Source organism: Mustelus asterias, chromosome 6 (assembly GCF_964213995.1).
Source record: "Mustelus asterias chromosome 6, sMusAst1.hap1.1, whole genome shotgun sequence".
NCBI lineage: Eukaryota > Metazoa > Chordata > Chondrichthyes > Carcharhiniformes > Triakidae > Mustelus > Mustelus asterias.
In genome coordinates, this window is record NC_135806.1 from 112,082,625 (window position 1) to 112,106,624 (window position 24,000).

General features: G+C 41.7%; 1 protein-coding gene across 1 annotated transcript in view; it reads left to right on the plus strand.

Moving 5' to 3' along the window:
- iqgap2 (IQ motif containing GTPase activating protein 2) overlaps window positions 1-24,000 on the plus strand; it is a 354,173-nt gene that overhangs the window by 314,375 nt on the left and 15,798 nt on the right. The window contains exon 32 of the mRNA XM_078214942.1: window positions 2,285-2,426. Within this exon, the coding sequence (XP_078071068.1) occupies window positions 2,285-2,426 (142 nt within the window). The remainder of the gene's footprint in view (window positions 1-2,284; window positions 2,427-24,000) is intronic.

The following is a 24,000-nucleotide window of genomic DNA, read 5'->3' on the forward strand; positions in this document are numbered from 1 at the left end:
GGCCACAACGCAATTCTTATATTTAGAAATCAGCAATTTTCTGCTGAAAAGTTGTGCAATAATCTATTCCATCTGTTTTAGGCTTAGAAATGAATGATCCAATATTTTGAATTAAGCAACAAAATATTCCAGCAAATTGGACATTTGCTGAACACACAAATTTCCATTTATTTGGCACCTTTAACTAGCTCAGGACATCCTAAGGCATTAAGTCTATTTTGAAGTGTAGTTACTGTAATGTGGACAAATGTTTTGTTTTTAAAAAATTTTGAAGTCAGTACTTTTGAATTAAGTTACAGCTACTAAGTTGAATGTTTTCAGTGCACTGCAACAATTTTCTACTGCGATTTACTTACTCTTTACTTTGGTATCCAGTGCCCAAATCAAGGGAAAAGGAAGAGTTTGATATTGATATACATTAAACATAAAGAACAGTTTTGGGTCTTTCATCTAATGGAATCAGGTTTAAGATTGTAGAACTTGCTGTTCATTAGTAGGTGATAATATATCTATACAAACATACAATTTAGGAGCAGGAGTAGAGCCCTCGAGCCTGTCTCGCCATTCAGTCAGATCATGGTGAACTTGACTGTAGCCAGCCAGTTACCCTCGGTAACCTTTCACCCCTTGTTTATCAAGGGGGAGGTGGTGATGCAGTAGTATTGTCAATGGACTAGTAATCCACAGACTCAGGGTCATGCTCTGGGAACCTGGGTTTGAATCCCACCATGGCAGATAAGTGACATTTGAAATTTAGTAAATGAAAATCTGGAATTAAAGTCTAATGATAACTGTGATGATACTGTGCCTTTAAGAAATGTGGATGACACAGTGGTTAGCACTGCTGCCTCACAGCGCCAAGGACCCGGGTTCGATTCTCGGCTTGGGTCACTGTCTGCGCAGAGTCTGCATGTTTTCTCCGTGTCTGCATGGGTTTCCTCCGGGTGCTCCAGCACTACCCTCTGAAAGACAAAAAAATCTCCTTATCTCTGTCTTAAATGGCGACCCCTTATTTTTAAATAGTCACCTCTAGTTCTAGATTCTCCCACAAGAGGAAACATCCTCTCCACATGCACTCTGTCAAGACTGCTCAGAATCCTATATATTTTAATCAAGTCGCATCTTACTCCTCTAAACTCCAGCCCAATCTGTCCAATTTTCCCTCATAAGACAACCTGCCCATTCCTGGCATTAATCTAGTAAGCCTTCTCTGAAATGCTTCTGATGCATTTGCATCCTTTCTTAAATAAGGAGACCAATACCGTACACAATACTCCAACATTATTCTACGATTAATAGTCAAATTTCTTATCTACACTTCCCACTTCACACACTGTTCTAGTCCTGAGCAATACTAGGAGACATCTTTTTCTTACATTTATAGGATGTTATCAATGTTTGCAAGCTCTGTAATTGCCGTCCATTTCTAATCGTCTTTGAGATGGTGGTGGTGGTGGTGAATTGCCTCCTTTATTATAACTGAATGGCCATTTCATGGGAGAGTTCAGAATCAACCAAATTGCTGAGAGTCTGGGATCACATACAGATCAGACTGGGTTAGGACAGCAGATTTCCTCCCTTAAAGGACATTACTGAACCAGATGAGTTTCTAACAACAATCAAGTAGTTTCAAGATTACCATTGCTATTAAATTTTTATTCCAGATTTGTTTTATTCATTAACAGAATTTAAATTCCCCTATTGCTGAGGTGAAATTTGGAATCTTGTCTTCAGATCATTCATCCAGGCTCCTGGATTACTAGTTCAGTCAAACATCTACTAAGCCACCATACCAAATGATCAAAGTTACAGGCACATAGACACTTGAGGGAGGCAATATCTGTTGGTGACAGATGGGTTGCATTTTGGTCTCAAACGCTGCTTCCAGAATCCTCCTAAAACCTACCATACTTGTGTAATTAAAAACAGATTCAATTTAATATGTTACTCTAAGCACAGTTTCTTAACTATTTGTACTAATATTCTTCCAACTTGTGATTTTTTTAAAGATTCAGTTGCATTTGCTGAAGATTTGATGCCCTTACTAACTTAAATGAGAATTTTCTGGCTGTAGAATATGTGATTTTGGCTAAACTGCTGAAATTGTTCTGTCAAAAATTAGATCATTTTGGCAGATGATGTAATTACAAAGTGTTTGCATATTGTACGTCTAGACAGCTGATGAGCTTTTGTCTATGAATTACGTATCTTTGGGAATAGTCTAAACATATCTGGCCTTGAGTACTGCTATCAGTAAAATTGAATACAATTTATTTCTTCCCAGGGGAGGGGGCTGTTGATCCAAATGACCCCAACAAAGACAATGTACTTTCTCAGCTTGCAAAAACAGGAGTCTCACTCACGCTGACCAGCAAGATTGAGTTACGAGAGGGGGATGACAGAGACATGAAGACTTTGATGATGAAGTAAGCTTTATCCTAGAACAACCTGCTATCTGTTTTTTTTTTAGCTAATTTTTCCTTCTACCACTAAGTTAAAGAGGAAAAGTGGGGTGGGAAATAGAGGCTGTAAATTCCAGGGGTATTTTGCAACACTTGACAGTAATCAGTACTCTGTATAATACATTTCAACCGCCTATTTTAATTGCTACACCTTAATAGTGCAGTTGTTGGATACAAGACTCTCAAACGAATTAGGTAATTCTGTAGAAACCATGTTCCTGGCCAAGTGTCAGTTTAATGATTGAGAGATTATGACCGGTTGTGTTGTCTTTCTAACTGCACCACTCTAGTTAAGGAACATTATATGCTCTTCCCCTTGGCAGTTCCACATAGTCCAGTAAAAATCTGATTTATTATTGTCACCTGTATTAGTATACAGTGTAAAGTATTGTTTCTTGTGCGCGACACAAAGCATTCCGTTCATAGAGAAGGAAATGAGAGAGTGCAGAATGTAGTGGTACAGTCATAGCTAGGGTGTAGAGAAAGATCAACTTAATGCAGGGTAGGTCCATTCAAAAGTCTGATGGCAGCAGAGAAGAAGCTGTTCTTGTGTCAATTGGTACGTGACCTCAGACTTTTGTATTTTTTCCCGGCAGAAGAAGGTGGAAGAGAAAATGTCTGAGGTGCGTGGGGTCCTTAATTATGCTGGCTGCTTTGCCGAGACAGCAGGACGTGTAGACAGAGTCAATGGATGGGAGGCTGGTTTGTGTGATGGATTGGGCTACATTCATGACCGTTTATCGTTCCTTGCGGTCTTGGGCAGAGCAGGAGCCATATGAAGCTGTGATACAACCAGAAAGAAAGCTTTCTATGGTGCATCTGTAAAAGTTGGTGTGAGTTGTAGCTGACATGCCAAATTTCCTTAGACTCCTGAGAAAGTAGAGGCGTTGGTGGGCTTTCTTAACTATAGTGTTGGCATGGGGGGACCAGGACAGGTTGTTGGTGATCTGGACACCTAAAAACTTGAAGCTCTCGACCATTTCTACTTCATCCCTGTTGATGTAGACAGGGGCGTGTTCTCCTCTACTTCGTGAAGTCAATGACAATCTGCTTAGTTTTGCTGACATTGAGGGAGAGATTATTGTCATCGCACCAGTTCACCAGATTCTCTCTTATTCCTGTACTCTGTCTCGTCATGGTTTGAGATCCAACACACTATGGTGGTATCGTCAGCAAACTTGAAAATCAAGTTTATGGAGAATTTGGCGCCACAGTCATAGGTGTATAAGGAGTTATAGTAGGGGCTGAGAACACAGCCTTGTGGGGCACCGGTGTTGAGGATGATCGTGGAGGTGTTGTTGCCTATCCTTATTGATTGTGGTCTGTGGGTTAGGAAGTGCAGGATCCAGTCGCAGAGGGAGAAGCCCAGCCCCGTGCAACTGAGTTTGGAGATGAGTTTCATAGGAGTAATGGTGTTGAAGGCTGAGCTGTAGTCAATAAATAGGAGTCTGACATAGGTGTCCCAAAAAGGGTAATTTGTTTTCCTCTGAGCACTAGTTGAGTAACATAGTCTAATGTCATGTGGGTATTTGTTTACAGTGAACAGTTCAGAGTACTTACTTGCTGTTTTCAAGTTCACAGTTATATCGCGCTGCCATTAGATCAGTGGTTCTCAACCACGGCACACAGATGGGCCACATCTCCCCCCCCCCCCTCCCCCCCACCTCCCCAACCAAGTGTGCCGCAAAAACAATATTCAAAATGATTCATACAGTTAAGCTGAAACTAACTTTGCCTTCAGGTCAGTGGCTGGCATCTCCAAGACCCGGTGAATCTTGGGCCTCCTGTACATGTGACAGCTGGCACACATGCGCCGTTTAGATCGTTATGTTGGTCAGGCCCGTACACATGATCAACAGGACTTGGAGCTGAAGACAAAAGCCCCAAGCACCTGCAGAAAAAGCGAAAACTCAAAGGGTGCAAAAATCCTGTGAGAAGTAAAAGAGACAGGGCAAGGTTAAAAAGAAAACAGGCAAGAGGACAGGGTGAAGTTAAGAACCAAGGTCCCAATAAGGGAAGAAGATGGAGAAAATAGGTCTGTCTCAAATTGTTTTGTAGTGTAGAAGTGTTCCATGACATATAAAAGGTTGGGAACTACTGCATTAGATACATTTAATAAACAGCAAGACACTGACATTTTGTTTAATTCTTGATCTGTAAGTAAGACCCTAATAATCTTGAATGGTTTCAGCTTGTGTGATTGGAATTGTTGCTGGAATGTGTAAGCACAGTGATTGTTTATAGAACATAGAACATAGAACATAGAACATTACAGCGCAGAACAGGCCCTTCGGCCCACGATGTTGCACCGACCAGTTAAAAAAAAAAACTGTGACCCTCCAACCTAAACCAATTTCTTTTCGTCCATGAACCTATCTACGGATCTCTTAAACGCCCCCAAACTAGGCGCATTTACTACTGATGCTGGCAGGGCATTCCAATCCCTCACCACCCTCTGGGTAAAGAACCTACCCCTGACATCGGTTCTATAACTACCCCCCCTCAATTTAAAGCCATGCCCCCTCGTGCTGGATTTCTCCATCAGAGGAAAAAGGCTATCACTATCCACCCTATCTAAACCTCTAATCATCTTATATGTTTCAATAAGATCCCCTCTTAGCCGCCGCCTTTCCAGCGAAAACAATCCCAAATCCCTCAGCCTCTCCTCATAGGATCTCCCCTCCATACCAGGCAACATCCTGGTAAACCTCCTCTGCACCCTCTCCAAAGCCTCCACATCCTTCCTGTAATGTGGGGACCAGAACTGCACACAGTACTCCAAGTGCGGCCGCACCAGAGTTGTGTACAGTTGCAACATAACGCTACGACTCCTAAATTCAATCCCCCTACCAATAAACGCCAAGACACCATATGCCTTCTTAACAACCTTATCTACTTGATTCCCAACTTTCAGGGATCTATGCACACATACACCTAGATCCCTCTGCTCCTCCACACTATTCAAAGTCCTCCCGTTAGCCCTATACTCAACACATCTGTTATTCCTACCAAAGTGAATTACCTCACACTTCTCCGCATTAAACTCCATCCGCCACCTCTCGGCCCAACTTTGCAACCTGTCTAAGTCTTCCTGCAAACTACGACACCCTTCCTCACTGTCTACCACACCACCGACTTTGGTGTCATCAGCAAATTTGCTAATCCACCCAACTATACCCTCATCCAGATCATTAATAAATATTACAAACAGCAGTGGCCCCAAAACAGATCCCTGAGGTACACCACTTGTAACCGCACTCCATGATGAATATTTACTATCAACCACCACCCTCTGTTTCCTATCCGCTAGCCAATTCCTGATCCAATTTCCTAGATCACCCCCAATCCCATACATCTGCATTTTCTGTAGAAGCCTACCGTGGTGAACCTTATCAAACGCCTTACTAAAATCCATATATACCACGTCCACTGCCTTGCCCCCATCCACTTCCTTGGTCACTTTCTCAAAAAACTCAATAAGGTTAGTAAGGCACGACCTACCTGCCACAAAACCATGCTGACTATCACCTATCAATTCATTACTCTCCAAATAACTATAAATCCTATCCCTTATAATTTTTTCCAACATCTTGCCGACAACAGAAGTGAGACTCACCGGTCTATAATTCCCGGGGAAGTCTCTGTTCCCCTTCTTAAACAATGGGACAACATTCGCTAACCTCCAATCTTCTGGTACTATACCAGAGGCCAACGACGACCTGAAGATCAGAGCCAGAGGCTCTGCAATCACTTCTCTTGCCTCCCAGAGAATCCTTGGATAAATCCCATCCGGACCAGGGGATTTATCTATTTTCAGACCCTCCAGAATATCCTGCACATCCTCCTTATCAACTGTAATACTGTCTATTCTACTCCCCTGCAACCCAGTGTCCTCCTCAGCTATATTCATGTCCCCTTGCGTGAACACCGAAGAGAAATATTGGTTCAATGCTTCACCAATCTCCTCCGGTTCCACACATAACTTCCCTCTGCCATCTATAACTGGCCCTAAACTTGCCCTAACCAACCTTCTGTTCTTGACATACCTATAGAACGCCTTAGGATTCTCTTTAACCCTATCCGCCAAAGTCTTCTCATGTCCCCTTTTAGCCCTTCTAAGCTCGCTCTTCAACTCCCTCTTAGCCAATCTAAAGCTTTCTAGTGCACTACCCGAGTGCTCACGTCTCATCCGAACATAAGCCTCCTTTTTCTTTTTAACCAACAAAGAAACTTTTTTGGTGCACCACGGTTCCCTCGCCCTACCAATTCCTCCTTGCCTGACAGGGACATACCTATCACAGACTCGCAGTAGCTGCTCCTTGAAAAAACTCCACATGTCGGATGTTCCCAGTCCCTGTAATCTCCTAGTCCAACCTATGTTTCCTAATTCTCTCCTAATAGCCTCATAATTACCCTTTCCCCAGCTAAAACCACTGGCCCGAGGTTCATGCCTATCCCTTTCCATCACTAAGGTGAACGTAACCGAATTGTGGTCACTATCACCAAAATGCACACCAACTTCCAAGTCTAGCACCTGGTCTGGCTCATTTCCAAGCACCAGATCCAATATAGCCTCACCTCTAGTTGGCCTGTCTACATACTGAGTCAAAAAACCTTCCTGCACGCTTTGAACAAAAAGCCATCTGTCTGAAAGAGATAGCAGCTTAGAGATAAAAAGCTAAGTATTGCTGCAATGCACTTGTCTGTGTTGTAAAGTGAAGCGTTTGGGTACAAGCTGATTGTTGCAAACATCATGAACAGGCAGCATTTCTCTGGTTTTCGCAACAAACCCAGTGGAGCCATTTATAAAGATTCTTTTGGGGGCACTGCATTGTCAGGTGAGACAGCATGGTGACTGCAGCAGACTGATGCACTTTCATTGGATATTGGCATGATAACTTTAGGCAATGCTGTATTCAGTCAGAATTTCTAAATGTCATTTTGTCTTCACAAAATGGGCGGCACAGTGGTTAGCACTGCTGCCTCACAGCACCAGGGGCCTGAGTTCGATTCCTGACTTGGGTGACTGTCTGTGTGGAGTCTGCACGTTCTCCCCGTGTCTCTGTGGGTTTCCTCTGGTTTCCTCCCACAGCTGGTTAGGTGCATTGGCCATGCTAAATTCTCCCTCAGTGTACCCAAACAGGAGCGGGAGTGCAGCGACTAGAGGATTTTCTCAGTAACTTCATTGCAGTGTTAATGTAAGCCTACTTGTGACACTAATAAATAAACTTAAACTTCACAGTGAAAGAAAACCTTGTAGTTTAGGGCTGGCACATTTATTTGTTGAATGATGTTGGCCCACTGCAGTTTTCTAGTTTTTGGTTAGAAGTTCTTGGGGATTCAGCATCACCAGCTACTTCACAGGCAGATCATGTGGGGGATTATAACAAGAGAACCTCTGTTCCACATTGCATAAACTGGCTATTCAATTATATCTTCTGCTGCCATACAAATTCCCTCTTTCTGGAAAGCACACAGAAATTTTCTCTGAAACAATTACAACTTATGACAGGTTTATATTCTGTAGTTCACTTGAATGCACCTTTCATAATTAAACTAATCAATTTCTCATGCTGCACACTCAGGCAAAATGGCAAATACTCTGTTTATTTAATTTGCTGTCTAGTTCTTTATTAGGGGCGGCATGGTAGCACAGTGGTTAGCACTGCTGCTTCACAGCTCCAGGGACCTGGGTTCGATTCCCGGCTTGGGTCACTGTCTGTGTGGAGTTTGCACATTCTCCTCGTGTCTGCGTGGGTTTCCTCCGGGTGCTCCGGTTTCCCCACCACAGTCCAAAGATGTGCGGGTTAGGTTGATTGGCCATTCTAAAGATTGCCCTTAGTGTCCTGAGATGTGTAGGTTAGAGGGATTAGTGGGTAAATATGTAGGGATATGGGGGTAGGGCCTGGGTGGGATTGTGGTCGGTGCAGACTCGATGGGCCGAATGGCCTCTTTCTGTACTGTAGGGTTTCTATAAAAACAAAAATTATTTTGAGACTCAATTTCAGGCTACCTGTTTTGGCGAATATACTGAATTTAACATTCCAAAAAAAACATATTTGAAAACTCTGCTCAAGCAACCACAAAATTCAGTTTGCTACAGACGCTAGTTAATTTTTTTTACTGTGTTAATGCAGAATACTTGGGTGTTGTTATCCAAAGTTCTAGCTCAGTTGGTTCAACAGAAACAAAATGTAAGCAATGTCAGCTTGGCTTAGCTATTAACACTGTTCCCTAAATCAGTTGTTTATAGATTTGACCCATGTATACACTTAGCTAACACTTGGGTGTGTGACTGCAGGAGTACGGCATTGTCAGAAGCCCAGTTGAAATGTTGAACTCGGGGGCCCTCTCTGCTCCTATGGTGCAGGCATGCAGGTAGATGAAGGTGGCACAGCTCAATTAAGAATAACTCTCCTACAATCAATATTGGTAAAATTAGATTAGCTGGGTTGTTTAGTTGTTGTTGGTGAAATCTTGCTCAACATGAATTGTGTGCTCCATTTTCCCTGTGTTGATCTTGCCATTTCAAATTAATTGTATTTAAATGTGGAAGAAAAAAGGGACATAGGCAATATATAAATACAAACCTTTTAAGGCAAAGTTATCCACACATATAAGTATTAAAGTTCTTGAGACTTTCCATTATTCTTAAAGAGCTGGATAGGCACCCCTCCCTGTGGTTTTGGTCAGGAAGTCAGTAAGTGGCACATGAATGGAATCTGGCTGTTAAAATTGGGCAAGTTTCCCGGTTACTTCCCCGTTGGTCGGCCAGTCAATTTGTGGCATCTCCACTCGGGAGTTAAAGCTGAGCTCATTAGCATTAATGTAAACTGTATATATACGAGGCATTCGTAATCTCCAGTTTGGGTTATTTTTCTGGTTATTGAATTAACTGTTTTATTTAAACTAAGTGCACAATGAGCTGAATTTTGTTTCACATAAGAGATAAAAGATTTTTATTTTGCAGCAATTTGCATTTATTTTAGTACAACTCTATCTTGAAATGTTTTTTTAATGTGGGGTAGCGTAAATTTTGCTTTGCTCTTTCCTTCACAGGACAGCCCACTGTCTTGCAAATTCAATTTAATACAGGTATTGAAGTGGAGAGAGGATTTAATTTGATCTCACTGGATTGACTTTGTCAAAGATTGAAATTCCTTTCTGGACTAGGTTTCCAGAAACTGCAGACACTTTAGTTGGCCATTTGACAATTCCAATAGTCCAGAAACAAAATCTGATCTTTCAACCACAGGTCATGACTCTCACCCTTGCTTCTCTTTTATTTTTGGCTTATTTCCTACAACAAAACAAGATTGCGTGTTTCTCATTTTCTCTCAATCTGTCCAATCATTCCTTACAGCACAGATCATTTGGTCTGTCGTACCTGTGCCGTCCGATTGAATTTAGTCCCACACCATAGTTTTTTCCCCTATACCCTGCAAATCTGTCTTCAAAGACGTGTCCAACTATCTTTTTAAAATTAAATTCCTCCACCCTTTTCAGTAGTGCATTCCAGACCTTAATAACCCTGTACGGAGAAATTTCTCCTCATTTCCCCACTAGTTCATTTGACAATTATTTAAATCTATGAACTCTGGTTAAACTGACCCACTTGCCTTCAATTTTGACTGCTACCATTATTCCGTTTAACCTTCTCTGCTGAACAGCCCCACCTTTTCCAGTTTTTCATATAACTTTCACTCTGCCTCCTATCCCTGAGTCAATTTTGAGCTAGGTTACTCCTGTCCCTTTAATACCAGATGTTTCTATTTTCAAAATAACTCCTGAAATATCACTCTCATCTCCTCATAACCATGCCTTGACTTTCCACTCTCCCACTTTCATATTCCCCTAAGTCAAGCTTCAGAGGCTTGTTTCCTCATTAGCCAGCTCATGCTACACCAATATTTGTACGGTCAAAGTCTAACTCTTGAGTTTTAGCTGCAGGATTCCCAGTTAATATTGATTAGTGTGTCACTTCTGCCACTTTTTTCTTCAAGTTTAGCTACACCATCATCCCGCAGTAAACTTAAACATTAACCTCATGCAGAATGTGAGGTAAAAGCCTACCCACCCGGATTTTCTTGCTAGGTTTACCCGAATTACAAGTTTCACTAGTACCCAGCTCTGACAGCTGAGTGGGGGCTTTATTTGATATTAGTTGGAGATTGTGTCATTTGGAATGCCACTCCTAACATTCTGCCATGCATGCAATCAATTAGTGATCACACTTGTGTGAAATGAGCATTTAGAGTAGTTAAATAATGGTAAGTAACAAAAGTAATGGAAAGAAATGATATTTAGGTAAGTGTATTCCTCTAAGTGTTTGTAAGAGCTTGCTATGTATAAATTGGTTGCCATGTTCTCCACTTAACAGCAGTGACTACATTTCAGAAAGACGTTCTTGGTTTTTAAAGAACAATTCAGTATTACCTGCAGTTATCTACTCTAACCACTAGTGTGCATCCAACATACATCCAAATCTACACCTGGAGCTGTGCAAATCAGAGAATGTACCTCTTAAAGTTGGGTGCAAATAAAAGTTCAATTCGTATCAAAGTAAAATCATTTCCAACCAGTTGGGTATAAACTGCACGCATATTGAAAATTTCTAAGTTATTCCTAAAAATCCTAAAATGTTCCTAAAAGGAACCTTCTGTGAGCAGATTATTTCACAAGGGAATAACCTTAATAGAGGATTCTCTCATCTGTTTAAATGATTCCTGAAAGGAGGCTTTGATGATTGCTAATGAGCCATGATGCTGCATTCAACAATACTAATTGTCATGAGGTTCCCAACAGCAGTTGCCAATATTCCTTATGGTGCTTGGAGCATTTCTTGGGCCAACATCCTGAATGTTTCTCTGAATTCGGAATTTATAACATGCTATCCAGAGTGTTCCTTTCTACTCCATCAGATCAGCATTTCAGAATGCCAGTATTTTAAATTGGCATTGGAGTGGGTCCAGAGGAGATTCACTAGGATGCTGCCTGGGATGGAACATTTAAGTTATGAAGAGAGGTTGGATAGGACACTTTTTGTTGGAGCAGAGAAGACCTGAGGGGTAACTTGATCAAAGTGTACAAGATTATGAGGGGCACGGACAGAGTGGATAAGGAGCAGCTGTTCTCTTTAGTTGAAGGGTCAGTCACGAGGAGACATAGGTTCAAGGTGAGGGGCAGGAGGTTTAGGGGGATATGAGGAAAAACATTTTTACCCAGAGGATGGTGATGGTCTGAAATGCGCTGCCTTGGAGGGTGGTAGAGGTGAGCTGCCTCACATCCTTTAAAAATTACCTGGATGAGCACATCATGACGTTCAAGGATGTGGGCCAAGTGGTGGTAAATGGGATTAGGTGGGAGGTCAGGTGTTTCTCGCCAGTTGGTGCAGACTTGGTGGCCGAAGGGCCTCTTCTGCACTATATGATTCTAGATTCTCATGCATCAAGAAACTGTGAAGAAGGTGGGCTCTAGAATATGGCTTTATGTACGGTGCAGGGTTGGGATAAAAGATCAAACAGCTTTGTGAAATTAATACTCAAGAAGCAGCCTACTGGGGAAGCCATTCAATAATGACCAACTCATTTCTGAATACAGCGTAAACTACATTCAAAGACTGAGTAAGAAATCTTATGGAGCAATGCATGAAGCAATATTAAGGGAGAAATACCATTTCCTGATTAGTTTGAAGGTAGCACTATGCTTTCCAGATTTCTAGAGAAAGGAGGAGTTTTTTTTTTAAATGGCATGAGCAGAAAGGATATCAGCAAAATATTATGAAACTACTGATTACCAAAATGTGTAGTTTTTCCCCAATAACTTTGTATATTTGAATATTAAACAGTCCACCTCAACATCAGTGAGCAGTATCACCTGTGGATGATTTATTGATTCTGGCATTGCAGGAAAAGTTTAACACATCAGCTGTGTGTACATCAACAATTGTCAATTCTGCTCACAGGACATTTACCCAATGATGCTGTCTGACATCTTGAGCAAACAAAAATGAAAATGTCCTGAAATGTCAGAACTATTTAACCATCTGTTTGAAAAAAACCTTAACAGGAAGGATTACTTTGGAAGACAGTGTAACACACAGATTTTGTAAACTTTGTAATTTCATATTGCACGATTATCAGAAGGCTTGAACATTCTTGTATTCATTTTCACAAAAATACTGTCATCAAATGTACAGGACACCTACATATTGTAAAGTTTACCTTCATTTAATTAAATTCTCCATATTTAACAACAACAACTTGCATTTAGATAATGGCCAAAATCTTCCATTCTCCTTTGCAGCTGGGATTTTCCGGTGCCTCTTAAAGTGAATGGAGTTTTGGCTAGAATGCCAAATTTTCTGTTCTTGCTTGCAAAGCGTCCTACCATGGACAAGACCGGAGAATCCCGCCCAGTGCCTTTAACATAGTAAAACAACTCGAGGTGCTTCAGAGAAATAAAACAAACCTTAACGCTGAGCTACGTCAGAAGGTATTAGCACAGATGATCATCCTTGGTCAGCGATGGAGTGTTTTAAAGGAGGCAACAGAGGTAGAAAGCTTTAGGGAGGGAAGTTCTGAGCTTAGGGTCTAGACAGCTGAAGACACAGCTAGCAATGGTGGAGCAATTAAAATCGGGGATCACAATAGACCAAAATTGAAAGAGTTAGGAACATAGAAAATAAGAGTTCAGAGATCTCTGAGGTTTTGAGGAGGTTACAGAGACTGGGAGGGCTAAGACCATGGGGTTTGAAAACAAGGATGAGAATTTAAAAATTGAAGCATTGTTGCTCTGAGAGCCGGTGTAGGTCACTGAACATTAGGACGATGTGTGAACAGGACCTGACATGAATTTGGATGTGGGCAGCAAAGCTTTGGATGAGCTGCAGATTATGGAAAGTTGGGCGGTCAGCTAGGCAAGTATTGGAAGAGATAAGTTTAGAGGCAACAAAAGGCATTGTTAAGAGTTTCAGCAGCAGATGAGCTGCCACAGAGTCAAGTGATGTTACTGAGGTGGAGGTAGGCAACCTTAGTGATAGAGGGGACATGCAGTTGATAAGTCATCTCCTGGACAAATACAGCACCAAGGTTGTTCGTGGTCTGGTGCATGCTAAACAGTTGGCAAGAAGAGGAATGGAGACAGTAGCAAGGGAACGCAATTTGTGGCAGAGACTGAAAAACAAATAACTTCAGTCTTCCCAATATTTAGTTGGAGGAAATTTCTGCTCAGCCTGTACTGGATGTTAAACAAGGACTGTGTCAAATTAGTCAGTACAGGGGGTGAGAGAGATGCTGGTGAGGTAGAGTGACATTAATATATATGTGCAGTCTGGCATTGTACTCGGTGCTATAGTTGAGCAGTTTTTACTGATAACATGTAGTTTTTGTGCTAACATTACATAGAAACTAGAAGCAGGAGTAGGCCATTCAGCCCTTTGAACCTGCTCCACTATTCATTTTGATTGTGGCTGAACATCAAATTCAATATCCTGATATTCCCCTCCACCCCCACCCCGATCCCTTTAGCCCAAGAGCTATATCTAATTTCTTCTTGAAATCGGACAACGTTTCGGCCTCAACTACTTTCTGTGGTAATGAATTCCATACATTCACCACCCTTTGGGTGAAGACATTTCTCCTCACCTCAGTTCTAAAACCTTATCCTCAAACTATGACCCCCTAGTTCTGAATTCCCTCACCATCGGGAACATTGTCTCTGAATCTACCCTGTCTAACCCTGTTAGAATTTTGTAAGTTTCTATGAAATCCCCTCTCACTCTTCTTCAGAGAAGTACATTCTTATTTCTAAAATGACCACGATGATAGTGATTCTGAATTGCATTCATCCTTAAAACCAAGTCTAATTGCCACACTGTGGTACTGCCGTGTTATTTTTAGCCTGAACCTGGGAACATATTACTGAAAGCCGTACTTCAATTATGAGAAATTTGCTTTGTTTTGATGATGGTTGAACAATTAATCCCTTTAACCAGTTATGTGTTCCTTAATACTAAATTTTGTCTTCTCCATTCTGTGTTCAGACTTGTCTCCTTTTTTGGGAAGAGGAGCAGTCTTGCCTTGAAGTGTTGCTATGTTTAGTAATATGAGAGAGGTGAATGATATGATCAAAGGCATGATATTGCATTACTGATCAAGTTCACATAACAGGTTTTTCATAAGTGAACTGAAACAAATGAAAGATCAGCAAGTCAATTTTCAAGTTTATTCATGAGCATAACTCAGAATGCCATAGAATGCAGAGTAATTTTTGGATTCCTCATTCAAGCAAGACCCCAGATTTTGTGGACAAATGAAAGGTGTTGTTTAATGAAAGATGTATGGGCGGCACAGTGGTTAGCACTGCTGTCTCACAGCACAAGGGTCTGGATTCAATTTCAGCCTCAGGTGACTGTGTGGAGTTTTCACATTCTCTGTGTCTGCGTGGGTTTCCTCCAGGTGCCCTGGTTTCCTCCCACACTCCAATGATGTGCGGGTTGGGTTGATTGGCCAATTTAAATTGCTGCTTAATGCCATGGGGGATTAGTGTCAGGGTAAATATGTGGGGTTGTTGTCAGTGCAGGCTTGATGGGCTGAATTGCCTCCTTCTGCACTGTAGGGATCCTAGATTCTAAAGTTATAAGGACGCATTTAGATTTTCAAAAGTTGCCCTAATTTTGTAACAAAGGCCTTTTTCTTGGAACTAAATGGGTATGTAATGAACTTGTGTACACAATATTAGGCTGGTTGGTGGGTTTCAGGTATATGATTTCTTAAATGCATTAGTAGCCAGCAAAACCTGGCTACTGACTGCCCTTCTCCCTTGCAACAACCTGAGATTAAGCTAGTCTGTTGGCAAACTTGGTGTCACATTTGATCCATTGGTGAGTTTCCAATTCCATATCCATGCCATCACTAAGAATGCCTATTTCCACCTCTATAAAATCATCCAACTGTGCACCTACCTCAGGTCATCTGCTGCTCAAAACTTCATTCTTGCTTTCTTTACTACTGGACGCTAATTTTCCAACACAGTGGATTCCATCTCTGCAAACTTAAGATCATCCAAACTTACAGCAAGTCTCATTTCCCTACCACCCCTGTCCTCACTGACTTCAACTGGCTCCTGGTCAAGCAACACCTTGATTTTAAAATTCTCATCCTTGTTTTCAAATCCCTCCATTGCTTTGCCCCTACCTATGCCTGTATTCTCCTGCAACCCCACAGCTGCTGAAATATCTGGTTCCTCTTATTCTAGCCTCTCGTGCATTCGCAATCATTGTTGCTCCACTAGTAGTGGCTGCACCTTCAGTTGCTGAAGCCCCATGTTCTGGAATTCCCTCCATACACCGCTCTGCTTCTCTATCTTACTTTTCTCCTTTAAGGCACTCCTTGAAATTACTCTTAACCAAGCTTTTGGTCAGATGCCTAAATATCTCCTTATGTAGCTCAGTGTCAGACTTTGTTTTATAATGCTCCTGTGAAGTGCCTTAGGATATTTTATTACGCTAATGATGTCATTTATACACTTTATCACTGTGCTTGTTATGGTGTGAATGGACTTGAAAGGAAAATAACTATCGGTATCTTGCCAAGTTTGATTATCTTATGGAAGTTAGATAGCATGAAGATATGTTCACTTTTGATCAAAAGGCAAAGTGCGATTATTGAAGGCTGGCATTTTAAAACATTTGCAATGTATAAAGAACCTTTACTTTATAAACTGCAAATTGAAAATTCTTATTTCAGTGCAGTACATTATGGATGGTTGTAGTACTTCAGGAAGATTGGTCATTGCTGTGTTTGTTTTACATAGTGTTATATTGTACATATAGCATGGTAACAGGCCACTTAACCCATTCTTCATTGAAATACAAAAATGTGCAGGTTAGGTCGATTGGCCATGGTAAATTGCCCCTTAGTGTCACTAGATGTGTAGGTTAGAGGGAATTAGCAGGGTAAATGCCTGGGGTTGCAGGGGTGGGCCTAGTTAAGATGCTCTGTTGGAGAGTCAGTGCAGACCTGATGGGCCAAATGGCCTCCTTTGGCACTTTGGGGATTCTATGAAATTATTAGTAACTTTATCTTTATGGCCCCTAGTTGTTGTAAGTGAATGTCATGATAGGTTTGGACGTGGGGCAAGGAGCGAGTCAGACATTGAGTGGGAGGAAATTCCATGTGGGTGGGGAATACTGTGGGGGTGGGGTGCTGGGTTGGGGGGGGAGGAGGGTGCGCCGTCCTGTGCGAGGCTCTGTCTGGATCTTTAAAATATTTACGCTGAAGTTAGAAGTGCTTTTTTGCCTTCCCTTTCAGAGTAACTGAATATAAAACTGGCAAAACCATCCGAAGTTAGTGATTTAAGTCACTTTGTCAGATCGTTCCCAGTGCCGCACAATTGTCCAGGGGAAGTTGGCCCTTCTAGACAATTGCTGGGTATTCCCGTACCTGAGAACTTCCGAGAGAGATTCCCTAGCGCATAGATCTTCGGGGTAGCCCCCAAATCCAAAACTGGGGAGCCAGGAATTTACGGGCCTAGATAACCTGTTTAAACCTGGCACATCACATGAGGGTGGCGCAGTGACATAGAGGGTGGCACAGTAGTTAGCACTGCTGCCTCACAGCGCCAGGAACCCGGGTTCAATTCCGGCCTCGGGTCACTGTCTGGATGGAGTTTGCACATTCTCCCCATGTCTGTGTGGGTTTCCTCTAGGTACTCTGGTTTCCTCCCACGGTCCAAAGATGTGCAGATTAGGTTGATTGGCCCTGCTCAATTGACCCTAGTGTCAGGGGATTAGTGGGATAAATATGTGAGGTTACGGGAGTAGCGCCTGGGTGGGATTGTGGTTGGTGCAGACTCGATGGGCTGAATGGCCCCCTTCTGCGCGGTAGGGATTCGATGATCTAGATCTCAATAACCTGAATCTGAATGTAGTCCCCAAGTGTTTTTCTCTGTTGTCGTTCCCCATGATTTTTGCATCATTGTGCTTAGTCGCTGGAGTCCAGTTTGATGACTTTCTAGTGTGCACGCACTCCTATCCTGGAGCATTCTCCCACCACGCTGTTCATGGCAGGTCATTGATCTTTATGACATGAATGAGCAAATGTGACTGACTGTCCATGTTAAGCTGAAACAAAGTCTAGATTGCCTGGCACAGCATGCTGCTTTCATATAAATCCACTCCATATGAAAATTAATCTTATATACTGACCAAATAAAAAGAACCAGTTCCTTCAGATCAAGGAAAACATTTTCCTTTCTGTTTTAAAATAGGATTATTTGCATGATAAAATGAAGTTCTGATTTATTGTTGATTTTGCCACTCTATCTTTCTTTTTGCAAGTGATCTAATAAAATGTCATCCAATGATTGAATATCATAGGGAGTCCATTCAAAAAGGTGCATACCGAGTTGAAGTTTAGCAGCTGGTGGAAACAATATGTTTCTGATTTGTGTCACTAAAACCATTGGTCTCTCTCACTCTCCTGAAATTCTAGCTGGTCAGTTTGAACCGGGATGGCCTAGTTTTTCCAGAGTGTTAAAGTTGTTTCCATTTTCCTGCACTTTCAACGCCATTGCATTAACTCTGAACAACACTAATGGCTTAAAGTGGCAACTTCCAATGGAGGACATGATCAGTGTATAAAAACTGTAGTACTCTCCCAGTATTCTGTCAGATTCAGTCTTTGTGTCGTATTTATGTTAGAGTTTGAAAAGAGGTTTAAGTGGATTTGCTGCTTTGGCCTCGTAAGGAATTGATTCACCATTTTAGAAGTTTTAGAAATTTTAAATGCAATCAATTCTATTTAAAAAGAAACAGTTTTTAAGTTTGGTAAATCTTAGAGGATGAGAATAGCAGACAGTGATGAAGGAGAACAATTCTGAGAATGTCGTAGCTCATATTAGTCTATCTTTTCTCTTCAAATGTACATACAATATATGTACAATGTGTGCACATACAAGTGTCCAGTCTGATTGCAAAGAATAAAGTTTAAAGTTTTTAAATTTATTTATTAGTGGCACAAGTAGGCTTACATTAACACTGCAATGAAGTTACTGTGAAAATCCCCTAGTCACCACACTCCGGCACCTGTTTGGGTACACAGAGAGAATTTAGCACTGCCAATGCACCTCCTTCCGGACTGTGGGAGGAAACCCACGCAGACACGGAAAATGTGCAGACAGTGACCCAAACTGGGAATCGAACCTGGGTTCCTGGTGCTGTGAGGCAGCAGTGCTAACGACTGTGCCACCATGCTGCCCACTCCTGAAGCATTGAAGCTGGATTCTGCCCTTACTTTGTCATTTAAGCTTACTTTCCATTAGATAATGATTAAGGAACCCAGGCTGATTTTGTTTCCCTTTTTGTGCACAGTGATGCTAACCACCTATACCGAACCTTTAATGTATTGAAACGCTTTGTAGCAGTATTCTAAAACAATGTCAAATCAAGTCACCCCAGGAGATGCAAGGTCAGATGATCAGAAGCTTGGTGAAAGACTTGGGCATTGAGGAAAGTGAGGTGGAGAGGTTTGGGAAGGGAATTCCAGAGGTTGTGACTGAGGCAACAGAAGGCGCGACCAGCAATGTTGGAGTTGTTATAATTGGACAAGAGGCCAGAATTAAAGGTGTGGGGAGATTTTGGAAGGGTGTGGGACTGGAGGAGAATCCAGAGATGGGGATTTGAAAATGGGGATAAAAGTTTTAAAGTCAAGACATTGCTTGATCAGGAGCCAGTGCAGGTCAGCGAATACGATATGTGATGGGGGAAGGGACTTGCAGCAGGTTAAGAGACGGGTAGCAGAGTTTTGGATGTCCTCAAGTTTACAGAGGGTAGAAAGGTCTATTGAAGCATCCTGACAAAGTACTGATGGAAATTGCGAGAATTCACTGTGGTAAACAACCCAGATTGTGTGAACAGCTGCTTGCTACTGGGTGTTTTACTGGAAGTGCAAAATCTAATTAGACTGGACGAGAATGACCGAATACACACACAATTGTTCTGTGTATTTTGGAAAAAGCTTGTGGTGCATTTTAACACTGTTTTGCTTCAAGGATCGTTTCTCAGGGCAACATTGTAAATGTTTTTTTAATGCTTTCCAGAAGATTTTCATTCATATCCGAAGCATTTTTATAACACGGTCAACGTTTCACCTCATGATGTGAACTAGAGCAGATGGTATTTTTGTTTCCAGTTTCTCAGTTGCAAATATTGAAAACCAGTTTCTATTTTTAATGTTCATTGCAATTGAATGCTGGTGAACGACCTGTAACTGCCAGAGAAAAAAACATTACCGCACTCAAAGCACTGATATGTATGAGTCAGCATGATCGAGCCTCACAAGACTATAATACCCTTATACAAGATGCAGTGCATTGATGGTATTGATGCTTTCCAGCTGTGGTAATTAGCACAGTTCAGCAGCTCCATAAGCTTGTAACTGCAGTTGTTCCATAAGGGCACAGCATGTTTAGATTACAGGCCAAGACTGGTCTGTAAACCTGCTTTATGTATATGCATGTGCTCTTTGTTAAATGAAGGAAAAGTCTGGTAGGATGCCTGAACTTTATCATTGCCAGTTCTCCCAAAAAATAAAGTCTTAGAAAATGAAGGAGTAGAGAGAAGAGACTGGAGAGGAGTGTAACGGAAAAGTTTGTCACTGTTACGAATTTGATGGACTTTTTCAATTTTATTTCCTGCACTCGCTTCATGGCTGATAGAGTATTTTGCTCAAAGTCGACTTTCTGCCCACCTTTCTTCAATCCACTTTTGTTGGTGTTATTGTGAGTTCCAATGCCACCCCTGTTCATATTTGAACCTCTACAAATAGTGTCTGGAACCACAGGGAACATTCCAGTTGAACCAGTCTTGTCCATTCACTAAGAGGATCATGTGTTCCTCAGAATCCTACTGGGCTCATGAGTGTCTGGTATGGAAACAGTTTTGGAAGCTCAACAGTATCCAGGAAAGTCAAGTTGCTGCTGCTGATCCCAATATTAAGCCCCTCCACAGAATGCATTATCTGCAGTCCAGACAGTGACAGCTCCCAGTCCCCTACCCTGTACAATCGAGAAGAGCAGCAAGGTCATGAGAACAGAAGCACCTCTGAGTCACACACCAGCCTAACTGGGATGTATGCTGCCTGAATTATTGCTGGAATTTTCCATCTAACAACTCCCTCACAACTCTTCCATCTTAGGGCAACCAGGAACAGGTAATAAAGGCAATAGTTATATACCTCAGTAATTCTTCACTCCACTGCCTTCCCACCTCTCCTACTCATTGATATTATTTCCCTGCTGTACACAAATTCATTAATAGACAATTCAAAACATTTGACAATGTAACATTATCCTTCCTCTGTTGGCTTTGCCTATTGTACTGTTATAAACATGTTAGTCCTTGATATTCTTGAGTTTTCATTCAACATAAAGGTCTGTGAGGAATAGCAAAATAGTTATCTTTTTGGGGATAATAGATATGGTTGTTCATGCTTCTTAAGGCAGTATACAGGAGATCCTAACAGCATTCCCGCAAACCTATGGTATCACAAGTCTTGTGTTTTTTTTATTCCTTCATGGGACGTGGGTGTCACGGCTGAGCCAGCATTTATTGCCCATCCCCAATTGCCTTTGAACTGATGTCCTTTCTTGCCCATTTAATGAAAAGAAAATAGCAGATATTTTGCTTGGTACCAGAGAATTCAGTTTATAGTATATTTTCCAAACCATTTAAGTTTATTTTGCAGGAAATGCTGATCTCTGTTTAGTCAAGGAAGGGTTTCCATCCGTTTGTCGCTGATAGAATTGTTCTGAAATGGTGAGCCGTACAGGGCTGAAAACTAACATAAACTTTAGTTATGTGCTACCAGATAAATTGATTTTAAGGATTTTTAAAGCACAGTGTAGGTGAGGTAAAAAAAAGATAGGTTGCTCTTCCCTTTGAGGGGGAGAACTGTCTGGTGGTGATTTAACCCAAGGATCACCACATCTCAGGCAAGAGGTAAGGTTGAGAAGGCGAGAACTTCATGAATAACCTCAGGGACAGGAATTGAACCCCACTGTTGACATCACTTTGCATCACGAACCAGCCGTCCAACCAACTGAGTTGACCAACTCCAACTAATGTCGTACTCAGTATAAAAATTGGTTTGCCTCCCCAAAATATTAAAGCGTGCTTTTGCTGATGCAAGAAGGGTTAGAATTGGCCTTTGGTGGTAGTGGGGAGGGGCAATAAAGCTTAAAATTTATTTATTAGTGTCACAAGTAGGCTTACATTAACACTGCAGTGAAGTTACTGTGAAAGTCCCCTAATAATGAATTGGCATTTTATTTTACCTTCCACTCTTTCTTTACTGTTGAAATCAATGGCTGAAGACAAATTTAAACTCGAGAAATGTATATAATGGATATCTATCAGGATGAAAAATTAATTATTTTATTTCTGCTAAATTCAAAGCCTAATGCACATGCGCATTTCCTAACACCGTGTCAGAGACTGGTGAATTCCAAAGTTAAAGTTCACTTATTAGTCACAAGTAAGGCTTAACACTGCAATGAAGTTACTGTGAAATTCCCCTAGTCGCCACAGTCAGGCGCCTGTTCGGGCCAATTCACCTAACCAGCACGTCTTTCAGACTGTGGGAGGAAACCGGAGCACCCGGAGGAAACCCATGCAGACACGAGGAGAATGTGCAAACTCCACATAGACAGTGACCCAAGCTGGGAATCGAACCCGGGTCCCTGGCGCTGTGAGGCAGCGGTGCTAACCAGTGGGGGGGAAAAAATAGCCTGTTAGGTTTTTGGGCTAGGTTTAATGAGTGTTTACATTTGCCTTTTTTTTTCGATTTCTGGTCAGAGAGAGTTTATGAGGTGGAGATGCCGACGTTGGACTGGGGTAAACACAGTAAGAGCTTTAACCTGGTGTTGTTAAAGCTCTTACAGAGAGAGTTTAACCATAGCAATCTTTCTGTGCACTTTACAATGGTACCTGATTCCTTTTAGATGTGACAAATGTACGGGATTGACATTTGCTTTCTTAGAACAGAACAACATAGTCCAAAGGCAAGTTCATATATTTTACCCCCTTTTCACTACAGATCTCATCATTTATACTTGGGAATGCAGTCAGTGGCAGGATACCACAGGTCTGCAGTCAGTTACACTGAAAATATAAAGATGCCTTTATTTCTCCAGTGCATCGTTATCAGCTTGATTATTTTACTGGGATAAATTCCAAATAAGGTTTCTTTTCATAGTTTCCAAGAGTGCCTTTCAGAATTTTTCATAGGTCACATGTGCAGACACTCTTTCCTGTTAAAATGCTGAACTACAAATTCTAAAGAATGGCTTTACGTGCTTTCCCGCACTGAGATAAAAAGGAAGCTTCTATTGCGCATGCTGTAATTTCACTGGAAGTCCAGCTATGTCACTAAAAGTGCTGTTCTCAATTACTTACAAAAATTGAAACAGCAAATCAAAACTACTTTTTGCAAAAGTAACAAATTAGACACTGGCTATCTTTGAAAGATGATGTGGCTGGAAAAATGCATTTCTGGTGAAGTATGTTCAATTGTTAGTAAGTGATCTTTTTTTAAACAATCCTCTGCTCTGATAGTTTCTAAGAAAGTTGATTTACGTGGACGAGTCCTGAAGGACATAGTTGCCAGGCTGGGCCTGCAGCGGGGGGTGAGGGAACCAACAAGAAGGAAGGACACAAAGAGACCTTGTCACATATGCACATTTCAATGACAGTATGGACCACACACCATCCTTGTGAAGATGAAGTTCCATCTTCACACCAAGCATGTCCTCCATCGTGTTCTGTGTCGGTACCATTGTGGAACCTAACAGTTCAAAGCAGAGCATCTATGAAGCACTGTGGGCCATCGGCAGCAGTAACGAAGAAGAATTGTATTCGACCCCAATCTGTAACTTCATGGCCCATGGTGGAATGGAAGCTGTCATCGGCGGAGCTATCAAGTGGCACTTAGCACAGCAATAACCTGCTTACTGATGCCCAGATTGGGTTCTGCCAGCGCCACTTGGTTCCTGATCTCATTACTGCCTTGGTCCAAACATGGACAAAAGTGGTGACTCGAGGTGAGACTAAATGCCCTCTACATTATATGACTGAGTGAGGCATCGAGGAGCCCAGGGAGAAAATTTCACTGGTTGGAGTCATCCCGAGCATAAAGGAAGATGGTCGTGATTGTTGGAAGTCAATCATCTCGATCTCAGGATAGTCTCCTAGGCCCAAACATGTGCAGCTGTTGTTGGTTAACCTACCATTTAAGGCCAGAAAGGGGGTAGTTTGCTGATGGTTTCACAATGTTCAATACCATTCACAACTCCTCAGATGCTGAATCTATCTGTGTTCATATACAGCAATACCTGGATAACACTCCAGCTTGGACTGATAAGTGGCAAGTAACATTCATGCCATGCAAATGCCAGGCAATAATCATCTTCAAAAAGAATCTAATCATCCCTCTTTGATATTCAATGGCATTATACCTTCATTGAATTCCCCACCATCAAC